The 16,331-nt window shown below is 26.3% G+C and overlaps 1 protein-coding gene across 17 annotated transcripts in view; it reads left to right on the plus strand.

The window, feature by feature from the left end:
• Positions 1-666: 666 nt before the first annotated feature.
• The window catches only part of LOC107451625 (telomerase protein component 1), a 275,001-nt gene continuing 259,336 nt past the window's right edge, over positions 667-16,331 (plus strand). For 8 of the 17 annotated variants that reach the window (XM_021147098.3, XM_043040343.2, XM_021147105.3 and 5 more), the window contains exons 1-2: positions 667-810; positions 15,119-15,259. In XM_021147098.3, coding sequence (XP_021002757.2) covers positions 15,132-15,259 — 128 coding nt within the window. In that variant the 5' untranslated portion in view covers positions 667-810; positions 15,119-15,131. Of the gene's footprint in view, positions 869-1,485; positions 1,609-4,015; positions 4,170-15,118; positions 15,260-16,331 lie in introns of all 17 variants that reach the window. The other 9 variants (XM_071187532.1, XM_071187534.1, XM_021147100.3 and 6 more) reach the window with 8 other exon arrangements.

Genomic DNA, 16,331 nt, shown 5'->3' on the forward strand with positions numbered 1-16,331 from the left:
ACACACAGCGGAGATGAATCACACAGGTACGCGTCTCTCCCCAAACTTCCCAAAACAACAAACAAGAGGACTTTACAGCCATTTCATACAGTTTTTTTCCTTTAAAGGCAAGTTTTTGTTTACTTGCAACTATATTTCCGAGCGATAAACCTGAGAATCTTTAAATGCTCTTTTGAAAGATTTTATAAAATGATCAGCAACAGTTAATAATGCGTATATGACACAGATACACACAGTAGGGTCAAATCGAATAATTTTATTTTCAATAATTGAAGTAAATTAGATAATTTCTGAGCTCAAATCTGCCGTATTTCATAAAAAATTGATGTTATTAAGTAATTCTGGTGGGTTCGAAGTGAAAATTTATTTTAGTTATTTAGAGATACGTTGTTAAAAAAGGTGGCATGGTTGCTAAATTTTGAATAATTCCCTTTTTTTGGCAGTCCTGATTTGGCCTCTTTCTATTTGTTTATTACTGTTTGTTCTTGTTGCAAGCTGTGCAGCATCTCTCGTTATTGTTAGCACCTTTAGCATTGTAAATACAAGTACCACGTTTGCTAGAATCTCAAAACACAACGATCACGTTGTGAGGCAAATGGCTTTAAAATACACCAGAAACAGTAACCCGGAAGTATAGGCGGTATGGAGCTTGCAGCGTTCTCTAGTGTAGACGTCTCGGCTGCTGAGCCAGGAGCTTTAGTGCAACGTAAAGTACCTACCTGCCTATTAAGTTATGAATCTGAATCTGGCAAACTGTATTAGTGGGCGATTTATCAGTGTATTTCATCATGAATTTTGAATTTGTGTAAAGTATGTTTAGTTGGTTTTTGTATTTAATGTAAATTAGTTCTGCTGAAACGTTCCATTTGTAATAATAATTTTTATTTATTTGTTTCTAAGAATGTATTTCACAGAAATGTATAAATATTTTTGCGCTATGTTTCTATAAAATAATAAAAACATATAGACGGCAGATCTTTTTTGTGGGGATAATTTTGTAATGAAGCGCAGTTTTATTTATTTAACTTCGATATGAACGCCGTTATTGATGCGTCAGTTTCAGTTATTATTTAAATGATAAAAATAATTTAAAATTGAACCGCGTAAAAATGCTGAATGAAAGCGTAATTTTTTTGAATAATCATTTCGGCTAAAAGTTACGGACAAGCTAATCTTGTATTGATATAGCGAAATTTAAATTTCATAGCATTTTTATTCTCTAATTTGTAGGATTAACATGATATGTTTGTAATGTGAAACTACCTTCTTATATTTTAGTTAGGTACAGCTAAAGATATTTATCCTCAACTCTTAGTAAATTTAAATATTAAATTGTCACTTTGAAGAAATATATCCTCTTTTTCACTGCTGTATTTTTTCAGATTGCTATTAATTTTGTTTCAATTTTTTTACTTGGTCTACAGATGTAGCAAGTTAACTCCGATTTTCATAAATAGTATCTTCACTTTTCATTTATTCCTATAGTAACCCTCAGTGGTCTGATTCTAAGGCAGGGCGCTCAGTAAATTACCAAAGTCAAGCATTTCTGGCAGTGGTGTTTATCCAGGTAGATGTCCACTTTAGTCAGCCTGTGAAAGAATTGAGGGTGTATGGTATCAATTCCTGGTTAAATTGTTCTACTTGTCATCAAGACTGATTTCTGCCTATTTCTAAACCATAAAGCAATTTAGATGAAATATACAAATTATATTTTAAAATGTAAAATGAACTGCATTATGTTTTTTTAGTTATCATAGGACAAATGGTGTACTTAAGAAAATATATCTTGAAATTAAAATGATAACAATTTGTTTTCTAGTTAATTGTAATTACTGTCCTTCGTTGTAATTACTATCCTAGTATACAAAAGCCCATTTCAAAATATAAAACAATAATGATTGTGCATTTGCTTACAAAATGTCTTACTTAAGGCAATTTAAAAAATATAAGTGATACCAAGATGTTTTTACAAAGAAAAAATTTTCTATATTTCTTAAAAGTTCTAGATGTAATCTCTTTTTTAAAAGAATATTAAATCAGGTCTCCCGCAGATTATGAAAAACCTGGAATTGTCGTGGTATGATATGTTAACTCTAAACAGCAAAGAATAATTGGGAAAGATGCTTTTTTTTTTTTTTTTTTAAATCTGGAAAATTTCTATATCATACCTGGAAAATAACCAGTCTTAGAATTGTCAGTAACAGTTATCAGTTATTGAAATTAGAGTTAAGTAATTCTAGCATTTATTATTATTTATAAAATTCTTCTTTTTAGTGAAACTTTTCCAGATTTCCAATCTCATTCTATTATATGTTTTTGCTTCCAAAATCTAATATTTGATATAACAAATTAAAAATTCAAAGTCATCTGATGAAAAACTGGATGGTATAGATAAAATATCGTATGGATTTACATTGAAATTTACCTGATATACCTGGAAAAGTCGCGAAATCTTTTTTTCTGAAATTGCATGGGAACCCTGTTAAACTTTCAACTAAATACTATTTAAAATGTTCATTTATTTATTAATTATCGATAAATAGACGGAAAAAAAATTTATTTGTTCGTTTTAAAACATCTAAGTAAAGGGACAGTAAGTATATTTTTCCAATAAATTACAATTAAAAACTGTTACTGAATTCTTATTTTTAAAGTTTTTTCATTGCTGGTCACTTAAATGCATTAATGTAAAAATGATCAACATGAAGTTAGTTATGTGGTGAATTTTTCGTAATTAGCCTAGGCAAAAGTTAACGTTATGAGAAAATCACCTATATACTTTAGTGAAATTAAATGCACATGTCTTTTTGTTGCGCATGGTATGCTCATTTGTATTTTTCAGTGTATGAATTCTTTATGTGCCTTACAATGTACGAAAGATTATCAATTTTTATTTTAAATATAAATTTTTCTTTTAAAATGTATGAAAAAGATAATTTAAGATTTCAATGAACATGCAGAAATGTTCATTAAAATTATGTACCATGATCACATCAAAAACAACCAATATCTACACTATGCATTCAGATTTTGTTTAATATGTTTAATATTATAATATATATTATATGTTTATGTTTTGTATTTGTCATAATGTAAATAATTTAAGATTTCAATGAATGTATATAAAGTTCATTAAAATTAAAAATTATGTACAAATTATTGCATGAACCAATAACTACAATATGCATTCACATTTTATTACTAAATGATTATATGTTTAATCTTTCTTTTGTAAATAACAAAACTTTTACCAACTAAAATATTAGCCAACAAAAATAAGATTCAGAAATATAAAATAAATTTTTGTATTGGTCATAATATAAAATATAAACTTAATCTCAAGTGTCATGAATATTTCATTAATCTAAAAATCAGAAAGTCTCTTTTTATTGAAATATCTAATCGTAACAAACTTTTTGTGCATTTTAGTCCCTAAAGAATTTAACAGTTTGAACTGATCTTCTAATCTAAAATCAGAAAATATTCTTTCTAGTCTAGCTGCAAAAAAGAAGCAGTGAATAATTGAGTAATTGGACTAGATGTTTTGGCTTTCCACTGATATTTTAAATTAATGTAATCAGGGTTGAGGTTTTGGACAGGACACCTGGGTTTTACTGTCATAAAGTGTCCACAACCTTGAACATTGGTAAAAGGTAAAAATTCTATATGTGTAACCATTGTACACATAATAATTACATATATTAATAAATATTTGATACGTTTTTATACAATTTGCTTTTATTAAAGGAAAATAATATGATATAATAGAAAAACATTTAAAATTGACTGCAATTGTCCATTCATTGAACAAAAAAAAGTGAATACCTTATCCTTTAAATATGAATAAATATGCTTTGAATACTGATAAATTATGTTTTTGCATAAGGTTCAATATTGCAATATTAAAAATAAACTTTTTTAATAAAACCAAAACTTGTCTTCATTTTGTTTCTAGTTAAAAAATTAACATTTTATTTTTTGCAATATTTTTTTTAAAATTATGACATAATTTCAGGGCCAGACTTAGCGTATTTGGTCCCAGGACAAAAACTTCTTTGGGGACCCCCTCTGCTTCTCTACTTCAGTGATGAAGAAATAAACTTTATGGAGATACTTAAATTTTTCACCTCATTATAGATAACAAGAAATTTGACTCGAACCTAAAATAAGTATAAGTCCCTCCCCCTCCAATGGTCAAACAAAATATCGTTCTGTCCATTTTATTGATTTTCTATCAATTCTATGTCTATCATGCCGAATGTAGTTTTCTGATTGTTAACTTGGTCGTCTAGCTGCGGAAAATTCATATCCTTGCTGACATTAGAGCAGAATTCGGCTGAATTTTCGCAATAACGATGACTCAATTAAGCCAATCAGAAGCCTGTATTTTTGTAAACATATGGCAAAATGCGATCTGTAAAAATACAGGTTTTTGATTGGCCAAATTTGTCTTTCGTAATTGCAAAAATTTAGCTGAATTTGCTCTAGAAAGCCATGGATTTACGAAATATAGATTGTGTTCATACGATAGATTAATGAAGATGCTAACATAAAACTGACGAATTTTACACTGCACTGATATTTTGTTTAAAAAAAGTTAATTTAAGAAGGAAACTTAGAATAAACTTTCTATTCGATTTGGGGCCCCCCTCTGATGTGGGTGCCCGGGGCAACTGCCCCTTATGCCTCTGCCTTAGTGAGGCTTTGCATAATTTAAGTAAATAGGTTTTGGATAGTTTAAGGCATAGGGGTTTTAGATAGGACAGTTTAAACTGTGGATTAATCCATTCTGTCCTGAACCTTGCCAACTCTGAATGTTATGATATTTTGAAAATGCAATAAGTAGTTTTAATGGAATTATCGTGTTTTCTTGTTACTTGTATTATGAATTGCATAATTTGGAATATTTGCACAATTACTTTAACCTTTCACACCACTGACAGCTGTGTAGTGCCATCCAGAAGTCACCATTTTGAAATTTAAAGTTTTTGTATCTCAATATTTTATTACCACATTACTTTATGATTATTAGCTGATATAAAGTAATATTGCATCCTATGTTTAAAAAATGCACCAAGGTCAATTTTTACTTATTTCCAAACCAGAAGCAGTTAAGATGAAATATTCAAATTATTTTTTAAAATATAAAGCTGACAATATCTGTTATGCTATTTTTTTTCAATTATTATAAAGCAAATGGTGTAGTTAAGAAGAACAATTTTTTTTTTTTGAAATTAAAGAAACAATGGTTCTTTTCCAACTTTTCTCATTACTGTTGCTCTTTGTAATTACTCACTTGGTATACAAAAGTATATTTTAAACTAACAAACAAGAGTTTTGGTTTTAAAGCATTATGTATTTGCTTGCAAAATGTGATCTTACTCAAGGGAATATAAAAATGTAAGAAATACAAGGATGATTTTAGGATGAAAAAGTAAAATTCACTTAAAATTTTTTAATATTTCTTCAAAATTCTATATATAATAAATTTTTTTTAAAAAAATTAAATTTTCATTTAAATAGTGTTTAAAATGTTTTCTTTCATTTACTTGTTAATTATTGATGCTTAAAAAAAATAAAATGTTTCCTTCAAATTTTCAAAGCTTTTAAGTTATTTGACAGTAGTTACATTTTCCATGCTATTTCAATTTAAAACTCAGTAAATTTATTTTTTAAGTTTTTTCATTTCTCGTCATTGATTTATATATTTGAATGTAGGGTCAAAATGTAAAATTCATCCACATTAAAATAGTTTTGGGATGAAGTTTTCCTAACTGGCTTAGGCAAAAGCTAATGTTTTAAGAAAATCACCCTTATTCAAAGCTCTTTTTAGTTCATTTTAATAAAAATAAGTGTTTTTGAGTCTTCATTTTAGTAATAAAGAGCCATTTAAATCTTATTAAATTTAAAGTATTTTAATACTTCAAATAATTTTTAAAAATAGCTTAATGATTTAATTTTATTTTTAGAAGTAGGGTTGTTATTTTTCTAGACTTGAGAAACTACAGGTTCTAAGGACCCAAGACTTCCGAATTTCAGCAGAACGTTTTAAATTTTCTCAAATGACAAAAAAAAAAAAATCACTTCAAGTGATGTTTCAAAAATTTGGAAAAGAAATAAAAAACTTAAGAAAAAGAGAGAGAAAGGTAGTCTCCAAGATGGAAAAAATTCAAAGTGATGTATGATATTTTGAAGAGGATCAATTCTCTACCACCTCTTTATCCATCTATCAATATTCTCAGCTATAAGGATTTCATTAATTGAAAGACAAAACAAAGAACTTCAAAAAAGAAAAGAAATTTGAAATATTAGTTTTTAATTAAAATTTATCAAACTTTTGCCTCAAGGAAAAACAGCCGTGTTATTTAGTAATCTGAATCCTTTTCTCTTTTTAATTTAAAAAAAAAAATTCTTTTTAATGTTTAGATTAATTTTGCCTGCATAAAGATGGAAAATTAAGCTTCCAAGAGGGTATGTCACTCTTCTTTTTGGCCTATTTGACGTGTTACAACATGTAAGCAAAACAGCTGGTGGTTTAAAAAATTTAATTTGAATAATGGTTTGAACTTTAATTGATCTTAATTAAAATTAAAACACTTAATGTTGTGAAAAATGTCTAATAACTTTCATAATTGAAATCCTTAACTATCAGAAAAATAGGATAAGGTATAAAAATTTATTTATTCATATTATTTGATACAAATATTTATCAGAAAGAATTTATTTAACAAGTCAATTACTGGTTTAAAATGTCTTAAGAAATAGTATTAAGATTTTATTTAAAATTTTATCCATCTCTTAATATGTATGGGCAATAAATTTTAGTTGAACACAATTTTTAAATGAAATAATAGCATAAAGATTTATTTTAAAATATATTTTTGAATATTCATGTTTTAAAATTTTTTCACACTTTATTAGTATTATTATGATATGTTAAAATTTTGGTCAAAAAATTGAACAATTAAGTTTAAATTGGAATTATTTTAAATCTGCATAAAACTAATTTACAATAAAAGATAACCTCAAATTTTATTGTACAATTTAAAAAAAATGTTGGCAAAACATAAATTTCAAGCTATGTTTAGGCCTTGCAACTTTGGATATGAAGGGAACCGTAATAATATTTATTTCATTAGATATTTTTATTTATTACTATAAGTAATTTATTACAACACCTTGTGTTTCGGAATTACTCTGTGTTTGCCATGTATTTCACTTTTTCATTTGACAGAATAAAGTTATAAAAAAATAGTGCTGAATATTTAACTTATTTATATCTTCAACAAATTAAAAATTGAAATTCTTTTATTAAAAAAAATTCTTATATTAAAATCGAAATATTCTTGAGATATTTTATTACAATGCCCTCATTATATTTCACCTTTTAAATTTTATGTAAAATATTTGAAAGGTAAATAAAATTTAAATTATTAATCATTAAATTTTAATTAATTGAATAAATGTATTTAATTAGTGGTAAAAGAGTACTTGAACACATAAAAGTAAAAAACAAATAATTACTTATACAATGATCAGAATTAATCCCAAAACTGGTTTTTTCTTTTTTTTTTAACAATCATATAAGATTTGAATTTACAATATTTTAATTATGTCTTGATTTAGGAAAGTGATTTACTTATATGGTTTACCAATTGTATTGCATAACTATTAAAAAAATACTCGTACGTATATATGTAATTAAATTGTTAACAGGTTTTTAAAAACTTATTTGTAGACCATGGGGGAAAAATGGTTTATGTCAATAAAAGTTGATGCTAAAAAAAGAAAAAAGTGATTAATGCAGAGAAAAGAAGGGTTTTTCCACAGTGCGACCCATCTTCACTGTGTAGTAACTCTCGGGGATAATCGATTTTACATGTTATTAATTTGTCAAAACTTAGTATTTCTCAAAATGCAAAAGATGGCAATCCAATAGTCATTTTTTTGTTGTTAAAAATGAACATAAACCCTTCTTCCTTTATATTCATATGTTTTTGTTCTATAAGAAAGACAATCAACTTTCTATAAAATTTTGCTTTTTGAAAATAAGATATTGCACAGGTAAAGAACCTTTTACTTGTATTTTAATTCTTCTAATTTCTAATGAAAAAAAAACTAACAAAAATAAAAATCTCAATATACTTTGATGAGGAAAAAAAAAACTAATAAGTAGTCTTGAGTAAATTAGTTCTAAACAAAACAGGCTTAGGAATAGCAATTTAACCCAGTGATGGTATTAAATACTATATATTATAAATAATAAGAAAAACTTACCTTTTATGATTTGGGGAGGATATTTCAATGTAGGTACCTGTCCATACTGCTAAAAATGTTTAAGTAAATATTTTATCTCTTAACTACCAGCACATTTATATAAATTGTCGTTATAAGCTTTTATAGACAAAATATGTTGTGGATCCCTTGATTTTACATTTTTGATATCCGAGGAATATTAGAAAGCTATAGATGTTTTATATCATTCTTTGATGCTAGACTGGATATTCTGCTAATATTTTTGAAATGTTTTTGGACATAAATTTTTGATATCATTTTGTGATATTTAAATGATATTTCTCTAATAATTGTAAAATCTGTCCTGTTTTAACTTTAACTGTATTTTTTTCACTTAATATGATGAAATGTAATGCTGTAAATATTGAAATAAAAATTTCTTTGTGAAAGAACTGAATAAATGATATTGTGGTAACAATCTAAAAAGAAAAAAAAGTCACAATTTATTTCTTGAAAATTCCAAATATCTATTTGATATCATTAAGATATTATATAATTGTTTGTGTTACTTGGGTCTTAAAATTTGTAAAAAAAAAAAAATAATAATAATAAAAATAAAATTTTCTTAAAAAACTAAGCATCTAGATAGTAGCACGTAAAAATGCATTTATCATTATCAGTGAATTCAGCAATAAGTTGATACTTTTAAACATTATTGCAACTAGTTCAGAGTAATTGTCCACTCATTCTTAGATTCAGGATATTGATACAAATGGCTGCTCCATTCAAATCTAAATACTGCTCCATTCATAGTGAACTTAATACTATATTTTTTGATCGCTAAACTATTTATATTCTTTTAATAATTAGTTAAATTACTAGAAATTAATATAAAAATGTATTGTTTCGAGTTGGATGTAGTGTATTATTCCTTTATGATTAATATAAAAAATTTTGATTGTTATAAAGCTTTTTGTTTCTGTGGTTTTATTTTATTTCATTAGAACAAGCAGTAGAAATGGGTAAACAAAAAGTGTGTGTGTGTGTGGGGGGGGGCAAGCCCTTGGTCTGAATGAAACTTTTACAGCATCAAGTGAAATGTTTTTATTTGGATTGAGATAATGCTACTATCTTTCTTCAACATATTCATGAAAACCTTAACTTTTACTTCAATTTTTAATCATCTGTACATTTGGTAGATGGCTTCAACCCCAAATAAAATTTTAGAGCCTACATCTTGTGCCCATTTCAAAAGATTGATCTTTTCAACTTTAGATCCATCTTGAATCTGCTATTCAGTAAGGACACCAAGAAAAATTTCCAAATTATACACAAACCCAGTTTCTGTAAGTCTTGTTTTAATCCTGAAAATTTTGCTTGCTTTGCCGAATTTCAGAGTATGTCTTCCGAAGCATTAGAAAAAAGTTTGTGCCTTGTAGCATAATTTTTCCAAATAGCTGACACAGCTTGTAGATATAAAACTACCCATCTAACAAATGCTTAATGTTCTTCTAATGAAAAATATTTGCAATATGCAATTTATGCTCTTTTGCCTATTCCTTGAGCTCTCTCTTGTTATTCAATGAAGTACTGTATACAGTGTAGTTCATGAAAAAATATTTTTTGAGCTATGCTATATCACAAGATTAAGGTACTTTTCTAGCAGTTAAGCTGCTACTCCTGTGTGTTTATCAATCATATTTTATGCTATGTCACTTGCAAAACAAAATAAGTTATTTGATAAATATTCATTGGATCCATGCTTATAAAAGCATTTTCAAAAGATTTTTAAACTTTCTGCAGATGTTAAACTATGCAGTTAAGGCAAATCCAGAAAAAAATGTTATAAGAACTCTTACCACCATAGCTCTAATACTCAACACTCCACTAGAATCTTCACTGAAGTTAAAGGAGTGTAGATCAATTATTTTAGAAGTGGTATGGGTTTTAGTGGAATTCGAAGTAGGGGGACAAATGGACAGTTTTTTGAAAAATGTGAGTTCATGTCACCCCACATCTACCCTTACTGCTAACACTGATTCGAACTATTAATAATGAATGCATGTTAAATATGTTATTGTTCTAAACACAATATTTGTAATTTAGAATTTTATTTAAATCAACTAAAATTTTATCTTGCGGGCAAAGTTCAAACTAAAGCAAATGAAAAGTAATACTTAACAGCAGTAACATTGTCTATTTTTCAGCTTTTCTATTTATTTAATATCAACCTGTATGATACCGAAACTATAGGTACTTGTAACTGATAATCAGTTGTACTGGTATCAGTTTCTAACTAATACTGAAAAAAAAAAAGGTTCTTATCAATCTCTAAGCATGGATTTTCTCATTTGATGAAAGCTTCCAGTCTTTAATTGACACTTGATATTAATCTTATTCTACATTTTGGTGAATACAGAAACATATTTGAGAACTGAAAAAGAATTTGTATAATATTAAAAACATTTATAAAGCGGGATTTCTTACTTTTATATTGTCTCTAAAAATACTTATCAACAGTTATCAAAATATTTGATATATATAAAAATATCCAATATTATTAAAAATATCATGAAACTTACATGCACAAATAATAAAAATTGAGTTGGAATAATAGCACATATGTGTAATGTGTAATACAGTGAAACTTTTATCTATTGTTTTTCGTGGGAATGATAATTACAGGAAAATAATAAAGTAAAAAACTTGCTTTATGAAGCATGATTTCATGTATGAAAATTAATAAATTTATAATAAGTATAAAAAAAATTTCCATTGAAAAAAAATAAGCACTAACTGCTAAAATATTTAAAATTCAAAAGATAGATGAATAAGCACATATATTTAAAATTAAAATTTTGATCTGAACTCACTTTTTTGTTCTGTACACAAGCAATAACTTTTAGCAATTTGTAACATATTGCTGTTGTTGATTTATTTTTTAAAAAATTAGTATGAATACAGAAAGTTTTTTTCGTAATACCCAAGGGTTTAAGGCTGTGTGTACAAATCTGGTTCTGGTTTCCTTATCTTTGTTTCCATTAATATTTTCAGTTTCTGCATCCATAATTTCTACCAACATCACACTTTAACTTTCAAAAATATGATTTTAGAATATTCTTTATCAAATCTATTCAAATTTACCCCTAAAAGAAAAAAATTTATCGAAAAATACTTTTCCAAATATTACTTTGCCGAATATTTGGCCAACCGAGTATTCGGCAAAGAAGGCTGAATACTTGTTACATCCCTAATCAAATCAAGGAAAGTTTTGGCAGGAATATAATTTTGAAATCAACTAAACTACCTGTTTAGATGGTTTCTGAAACTAAAAGATTCCTATCCATCGTAAGGGAATTTTACAAACATATGAGGGGAAAAAAATGTAAGTAATTTTGTTTTGAGGAGAAAACAGTAACGCCAGATGCTAATGACGAAGAAAGTGAGGATTAATCCCAGTTTGGTGAAAACATCTCAAACATAATATTTAAACACATTCGTTAAGTTCTAAAACTTGTTAATGTTCTCAAAGTCAATTGAAAGTGAAATCTGAAATATTGAAACTAGATTACTTTATAGTGAACCATAAGTTTTGTAATTTTTTTTTCTTTCAATAATATTTAAACAAGTTAATTTTGTCGTTTTTTCAACAATTTATGTTTTAAAAATTGAGAACTTTTTATTATTTTTTTGTTTCATTGTTGCTTGTTCTTCTGTATTGACTATAACACATCATTTTAACAAAGCGTTTTTAATAGACTTTATTCTTTAATTGTCACTTTTTTTGTATGGTAAGACAAACAACGGGTAACATAGAAAACTGTGATTCTCAACTTTAAAGTTATATTTCAGAACTAAGAATTTTTTTTTTCTCTTTCATTTTAGCTTTTTTTTATTAACTTTTTCTCAGTATTTTTATTTAGACAACACTTTTTAAAGAGCATATCTAATGAACATTATTCTTTTATGATAATTTTATTCCTGAAAATACAGCAATAAGAAAAAGTTAAATTGAGATTTTTAACGTTTTATTTTTGTTTTGGTTTCTATCTAGCTTTTCCTTTTTCAAGGAAATTCCTGTTTTTATAGACTTTTTTATTATAGTGTGGTAATTAAGAGGATTTCTATTAGACTTAAAACTTCTTTTTCTTGAAAATACGCCAGTTTGAAAACAGATGTTGAGCTTTAAAAAAATGAGATCAATTTTTATTTTTCTGTTTTGCTTTTGTATATAATCTTAATTTATATCCATACACATAGTTATGCACACACACACACACATATATATATATAGGCATTTTTATCATGGCACTGCATTTTTAAAGGCATTGATGATATACTTAATCTCCTTTAATATTTTATGGATAATTATTTTTCGGAAAATATTGTTTTTAGAATTAAAAGTTTTGTTTTCAGAATTAAGAGGATATTTTTTTTCTATTTCTCTTTTTTACAACTTCAAATTTTTTTTCCGTATGGCTGTTAGTCAGCTTTTTTTATTCATCTTGAATATTTCTTTATATGGAATATTATCTTAAAATCTAAATTAGCTTTATTATCTTAAACCTTTCTAATAAAGTTTTTTTCCCTTTGCTCCATACTAAAAATACAGCTAAGTTTTGATTATTTTTTAATAACGACCGACTAAACTTATTTATATATAAAAAATATCAGGGTGCAAAGCCAAATTTTTCAACAAAAAATAAGCACTCAAATATATTTAAGCACTTAAAAAAATCATAGTTAAGATGTACACACTAATAAAAATGTCTTTCTTTTTATTGTTAAACCTTCTTCATAAATACTTAAGCAAAATGCAAACTAGTTTTCAAAGAACTTCACATAATCATGATAAAATAACTTCTAACAACTCTTTTTCTGGATTATATTGGCCACCATCGAAACAGTTGATACACAATTTTAAAAATATTCAATATTGAGTGGCTCATTTTATTTTTGATATATATTTATTAAATGATATATATTTATTAACTATTATTTAAAAAGGTTATAGAATGTATTTTTTAGATTTAAATAAAAGATAAATATTATTAATATAGATTAATATTATTGATCATACCAAATTTATGAAGTTAAGTAAAGAACTAAGAAAACTTTAATAAATTCATATTGCAAATGTAAATTAGTGAATGTCTCCTAATAAATTCTTATATTTAGTATTTCTTTAGTGGAATGACTAAAAAAAAAATTTTTTTTTTGAAATGTAAATACAATAAGTATTGAAACTGAATATTTTTGACAGAAATAAATTATTATATGATCCCAACACAAATAATATTTAACAAATATGAGATAATTTAGTTTTTTATTTCAATTTTTTTAAAAATCAAATCATTAAGTGATGAATTAAAGTTTTTTGGAATGACAAATCTGAATAGCATGCTGCGTTTAAAATATTGAAAGCCCCTCTCTTCATACTTTTTTCAAAATCTTGTCTCTTAATATTATTAAATTTTTTCATAAAACAAATTAGGTATACTGAAAATTTTCAAAGTAAAAATACAATAATAAAAAGTTTTAATTTAAAAAAAGTACAATGTAGGTTTAAGAAATTATGCAATTAGTAGTCTGTCCCTCAGGAAAAATATCTTGCGTATGAAATTCTCAATTAATTCTTATGTTTATTAAATTAATTGAATAAAAAGACATGGAAATTTTGAGATGACGAAGCTTTGTGATTCTTGACAGCTCTGGGGAGGACCCACATGAAAATACGTAATTAGTAAGTGATCCCCAAGTCAAATTTAAAGATTTGAGTATTGCTCTATAAATAAAATATCGAGAGAAGGCCATTAGCTTGCCAATGATGAAGACGATGACACTTCACCAACAATGACATTAACAAGAGAAATAAAATTTTCTTTTGCTATTAGGGAAAAAAAATTGGCAATATTTAGTCTGTCCCTGCAATTAGTGAAAATTTGAGAGATTTTTGAAAACGCAGCCGAGTTCCACATGAGAGTGTGAGAATTCTCCCCACTGAATCTAGTTCTGTATATACACATGCAGGCCTGCAGGTATTTCATCAAACATGTAATATGATTAATGCTTTCATATGCTATGGACCGACAATACGCTGAAATGGGTTAGGGTTGAATTAGTGAAAACTTTGAATAGAGAAATGTCTTGTAGTATAATTCAAGGCAAAAATCAACCTAAAAAAATCTCATATTGGGAAAGGGAAAATTATACACTTTTTAAAAATACTCAATAAAAAAAAGCACCTTAAAGGGCTTTTAAAAAGCAGGAAAAAAAGAAAAAAACCTTAAAGCACATTTTAAAAATCCTATACACCCATATTTATTAGTTATTTTTTTAAAAAAAAATTTGCTATTTGGCTGAATATTCAGTATGCGGTCGATATTTTTGACCAAATCACTATTCGTTACATCCCTAGTTTGGATGTTACTTTTAAAACCACAAATACTGAGAATTATGATTAGAAATGTGAATGTAAAGAATTTTAAACCATAACCGCTCTTAAATAAAGAGCATTAAAGAATAACCTTTTTAATAATTTGTATGTTCAATTGAATAAATTTTTTTTCATAGTATAAGACAAATTAATTCACCCAAGTTATAAAATCTTGGGTATTTTACTTCTAATATCTATGGTTAACTTGTATTTTGCAATATTTCATTATTTAAAATTTTTTGATATCACTATTCTTTGACTTCAACCCTATTGCCTTTTTAGTGTATAATAAATAATTTAAGGTAAAAATTTCCATTCTATTAATTTTTGACTGAAGAAATAAATTTTACTTTAATTTTGCATTGGTACTTAAGATATATCTAATAATTTTTTGTACCATCCATGATTTCTTCTAAATTTTTTGTTCTAATCATGCCTGTTTTATAGAGCAAAGTAGTTCATGGTATTCAATATGGAAGGAAGCATACTGGAAAATGCCTATCTCGGTCTTACTCCTCTAACTTCAACTGTGAATGAGTTTCTTCTTCAGTCTAGTGTAATTGAACCGGATGAATCTTTACTCAAGAGGTAGATTTTCTTTTATAATTATTAATTATATTTTGAATTTTAGTTATTAAATTTTAATTGTTCTTAACTTTTCAAAATGATTTGAATGTTTGGATATTTTTTATTATATTCTACTGGACTTTACCATTTTCTTATTTTCAACTTCAAAATATTAGTTTAATAAAAAAATGAATTTATTCTAAATCTCATAAATTATCAACGATTGTTGCGACTTGTTGCCAAAAAATATGCTTCTAGAACTGATATGTTATCACTCTGCAGCTATTTTTTAATGATTTTTTTCATATCCCGAATCAGCGATAATAGCTGATAATGTGGTGTTTGAATTGGATGTGTTATAACAGAGAAGAAAAACATGATGTAATAATAAATAGGTTGAGAGGTGGTAAATATCAATGTGAGATTATATTATAAGTAATGTAATGATGAAGAAAGTTGGAGGAGAAAAATTGTTAAAACAAATATGGATTAAATAGTGGTGGTTATTTTTAAAGTTGTATTTTCCTTGGTGTTAAGACATTTTGATTTTTTAAGGTTAATTAAGGCATTTTTTTTTATACAGGGGCTAATATCTTTGTTGACAGTGTGCATTTGATCATATTATATTTATGGAAATAGAATGTGAATTGCAATTTTTTACATTTAAGGTTAATGTGAATAATGTTGAAACCAAGCTCAGAAACAAATTTTGGTTGATTATTTTTTAAATATCATTTGCTTGAAGACAAATATTTATACTATATACATTTCTGAGCTTGAATAGCTTAGCAAAAGCAATTATCAGTATTAATTATTAAGCATAACAGCTTAACAAATTGCATCCGAATTTGCTACTATCATATTTTGCATTAATTATTAACAATTGATCCTAATTAAGAACAAGCAACTTCTATTCCAATTATAGACAAGTAGCTATTTTAATATTAAAAGAGTAAATCAAAAGAGGCCTAGGCAGAATGCCGTAAACTCCCAACATGGCCCTTTTAGCCACACAAATTATCTTTAAACATAAATCATTTAAAACATTAATCTTCAATTCTAATAAACATTCGACACACATCTTGGAAAAAAA

This window comes from Parasteatoda tepidariorum, chromosome X1 (genome assembly GCF_043381705.1).
Source record: "Parasteatoda tepidariorum isolate YZ-2023 chromosome X1, CAS_Ptep_4.0, whole genome shotgun sequence".
Lineage (NCBI taxonomy): Eukaryota > Metazoa > Arthropoda > Arachnida > Araneae > Theridiidae > Parasteatoda > Parasteatoda tepidariorum.